The following is a 2,942-nucleotide window of genomic DNA, read 5'->3' as shown; positions in this document are numbered from 1 at the left end:
TAACAGGCACACCTGCGCGAAACGAGGCCAGCTCAAGAGTGGGCGCCTGCCTAGCTGGGGAACTGCTTATATCATGGAAGATTGCAGGAGACGAACAGGTCTCCTGAAAGGGGGTTCTTGTTAGGGGATGATAATGTTTGAGGATCATTGTAAGCATAGCCTGTTGAATCACCCCTCAATATTCTGATGTCCTGTTTTCCTTTAAGTGTTAATTTCCTTTATATTCCTTTCAGAATGCCGTTTCAATGTATTGTCGGTTGGGCTTTGCTCATAAGAAGGGGCAAGTAATAAATTTGGATCAACTTCACTCATCCTGGCGGAATGTTCCATCTGTAAACAGATTAAAGTAATGCATTTTTTCAGTGTGGATTTGCATGTGTCCTTTTAGAAACCAGTACCCTAAGAAGCCTCTCCTTCCTCTCCCCATCTGGCAGCTACTTTCCTCTTCTGTGCTGGAGCTTGTCAGAGTGATGAAAGCCGAGAGCCCCGTTCCCAGGAACAAAACCCCAGAGACTGTTGTGCACAAAGTGCTGATGGCTTCTCTTAATGACCTGAAGCCCGTCCCTTGGGTCTTGCTGTGAATGGGTGGAGGGGGATTTGTGGGCTCTTACTCAAGTTCCAGCTTGAATGAAAGGCGGGATTTCTGTGACTGCTCCTAATTTGAGTGTTTATGTCAGAAACGGTTCTTATCAGATGGTTTGTAGAACTTTTAAAGTGGATGTATGCTTCAACTAATAGGACGACTTTCGACCCACAAAAAATGCTCCTCTCCTGGGATGGCGGGGAGAGTAGGAGCCCCGTCCAGGACGCTTCCTCGGCCACAGACACCGACACCAACAGCCAGGAAGATCCAGGTGAGCTGGCGTGCTGCTTCCTTGGAGCCGTCTTTAGGCTCTCCAGACTGACGGCTGCTGGGTAGGTTTGTCGAAGGGTTTGCTCGTTGCATAGCAGTCACTGCGTACCTCACCACGGTGGCATGCTGGTGGGTCTGCATTAAGGGCCTAGCCACCCACCCTACGTACAACAGAACGAACAGTGACCCTGTGCCATTCGCCCAGTTATGTTGGAGCCCTTTGTTGCTGCCATTCATTACAACTTGTCGAGGGTCTTCCTATTTTTCTCTGCCCCCGTGATTTACCAAGCTTGATGTGCGTCTTTATCGTGGTACATAGTCAGCTAGGACATGGGACCTTCTTCCTAGGCAGGGGTTAGCCATTAAACGAGCGAGGTTGGAAGAAGTGCTGTGCTCCTCAGGGGAGCACAGAGGAAGAGTCGGGGACGCTCTCGTGGAGAAGCAGCTGGCGGGGCGAAGCCTGGTGGCAGGGGTGCCTTTCTTTTGGGGGGTGGGGGCGAAGGGGTGGGAGTAACACAGACTCCTGGAAGAGCTCTATTCCCTAAAGACATTGGATGAGACAGCCCTATTAATCTGAGCCATCAAGCCATAATTTATTACTGGCTTTTAAAACACGCTGAGAGCATCCTATGATAGACCCGAGACAATTGACCATTGTTCTTCTGGTTTGCACTAGGATGCGAAAGATTAAAAAGTCCCTGTGCTTTCTGTCTGCCTTTGTGGCGGGTCCAGATTGAATGAGGGATTACATAGCAAAAAAAAAGATGATGAAATAAATAAATGAAGATTCAAAACAAAACAGTATGCATGTAGGAGAGGCTGGCCTTTTGGCTATAATGTTGCTTATACCTAATTATGCATTTTCTGGTTGGCAACTAAAGCTGAAATGAAGTCCTTTCTCACTGTAAGTGATAGCAAAAGTGATCTCTGTTTACATGGTTTGAAATGAGACATTTCTTTCAGCTGACACTGCCAGCATATGCAGCCTGAGCCTGTCCACTGGATATACCAAGCGCATCGCCTTTCTGTTTGATTCGACGCTGACTGCCTTTTTAATGATGGGCAATCTCTCACCAGTAAGTCAGATGCTTCTCTGAGTATGAACCTGCTTACAATGAAGACAACTCATTCCTGTTCTGTCTTTGTGTGAGTGTGAGGTGTTACTAGATTTATTGCTGAAAATGCAATCGACTGTGGTTTACATTCCTTCCAAACCAGACTTGTCGCTGCCACTCATGGTGACCGGACAGGACAGAGTGGGATGGCCCCATAGGGTGGTCAGCCGGAACTCTTTGTGGAAATAGACTGCCACGTAATCTGCTGTGGAGTGGCTGGGAAGGGTTTGAATGAATGAGCTGCTTTGGTTTGCCGTCAGCACTAAGCCATTGTGCCCCCATTCCATGTCATAGTATGTAGTCAAATTTAATCAGTGTTACTTTTGGCATTTGAAGGATCGGGTCCCTCTTCTTACCATCCTTAAGTTTAAATATATTGGAAAGGATCATATAAATAACGTTTTGTATGAGATGTTATTCTTGACATCATAGAGGGAAAACAGAGCTTTAATGATAGACTTGTATAAGGTAAATTTTGGGTATTTATTTTATATGTGTTTTTTCTTTATTGCAGAACCTGAAAAGTCATGCCGTCACAATGTTCGAGGTTGGCAAGCTCTCAGATGAGTCTCTGGACAGCTTTCTGGTAGAGTTGGAGAAGGTGAGTCTGGCGCGCCGTACGGGGTTCTCCAGTTTGTTGGGGTGCACCGGTTAGACCTTCCTATTGAATATGCTGGATTTTTGGCTTCTGCTGCTTATTCCTGCCCCATTCTCCACTTTACTACTTGGTGTTTAGACTTAAACATACTGCGTAGGTGAGTGGATTTTATGAGGTTAAAGTGATGTCTACTTCATCTAACTGTATAATCCAATAGACTCACGAAGAAATGATTTACCAGAAGCTTAGTCTGTTGGCAACTTTTGAAAATACGTTTTTCTAAAGCAGCCTTCAGCTTTACATGGTACAGCCCTCTAAGATCACTTGGATGTTTTTACCCACTTATTTTAAATCTGGAACAGTGTCCCTGGTGGTC

At 45.9% G+C, this 2,942-nt stretch overlaps 1 protein-coding gene and 1 non-coding gene across 2 annotated transcripts in view; both read left to right on the top strand.

The window, feature by feature from the left end:
• FAM91A1 (family with sequence similarity 91 member A1) overlaps window positions 1-2,942 on the top strand; it is a 21,784-nt gene that overhangs the window by 2,653 nt on the left and 16,189 nt on the right. The window contains exons 4-7 of the mRNA XM_004697401.3: window positions 234-346; window positions 739-854; window positions 1,817-1,929; window positions 2,483-2,569. Coding sequence (XP_004697458.1) covers window positions 234-346; window positions 739-854; window positions 1,817-1,929; window positions 2,483-2,569 — 429 coding nt within the window. The remainder of the gene's footprint in view (window positions 1-233; window positions 347-738; window positions 855-1,816; window positions 1,930-2,482; window positions 2,570-2,942) is intronic.
• On the top strand, window positions 1,474-1,606 carry LOC115868835. Its single transcript, XR_004045810.1, has one exon. It is a non-coding gene; the product is annotated as a small nucleolar RNA SNORA31 (small nucleolar RNA).

The sequence above is a fragment of the Echinops telfairi genome, unplaced genomic scaffold (assembly GCF_000313985.2).
Source record: "Echinops telfairi isolate 266 unplaced genomic scaffold, ASM31398v2 ScPeMD7_1;HRSCAF=3_0, whole genome shotgun sequence".
NCBI classification, from domain to species: Eukaryota; Metazoa; Chordata; class Mammalia; order Afrosoricida; family Tenrecidae; genus Echinops; species Echinops telfairi.
Note: the sequence above shows the minus strand (reverse complement) of the source record. Positions and strands in the feature narration are given on the sequence as shown.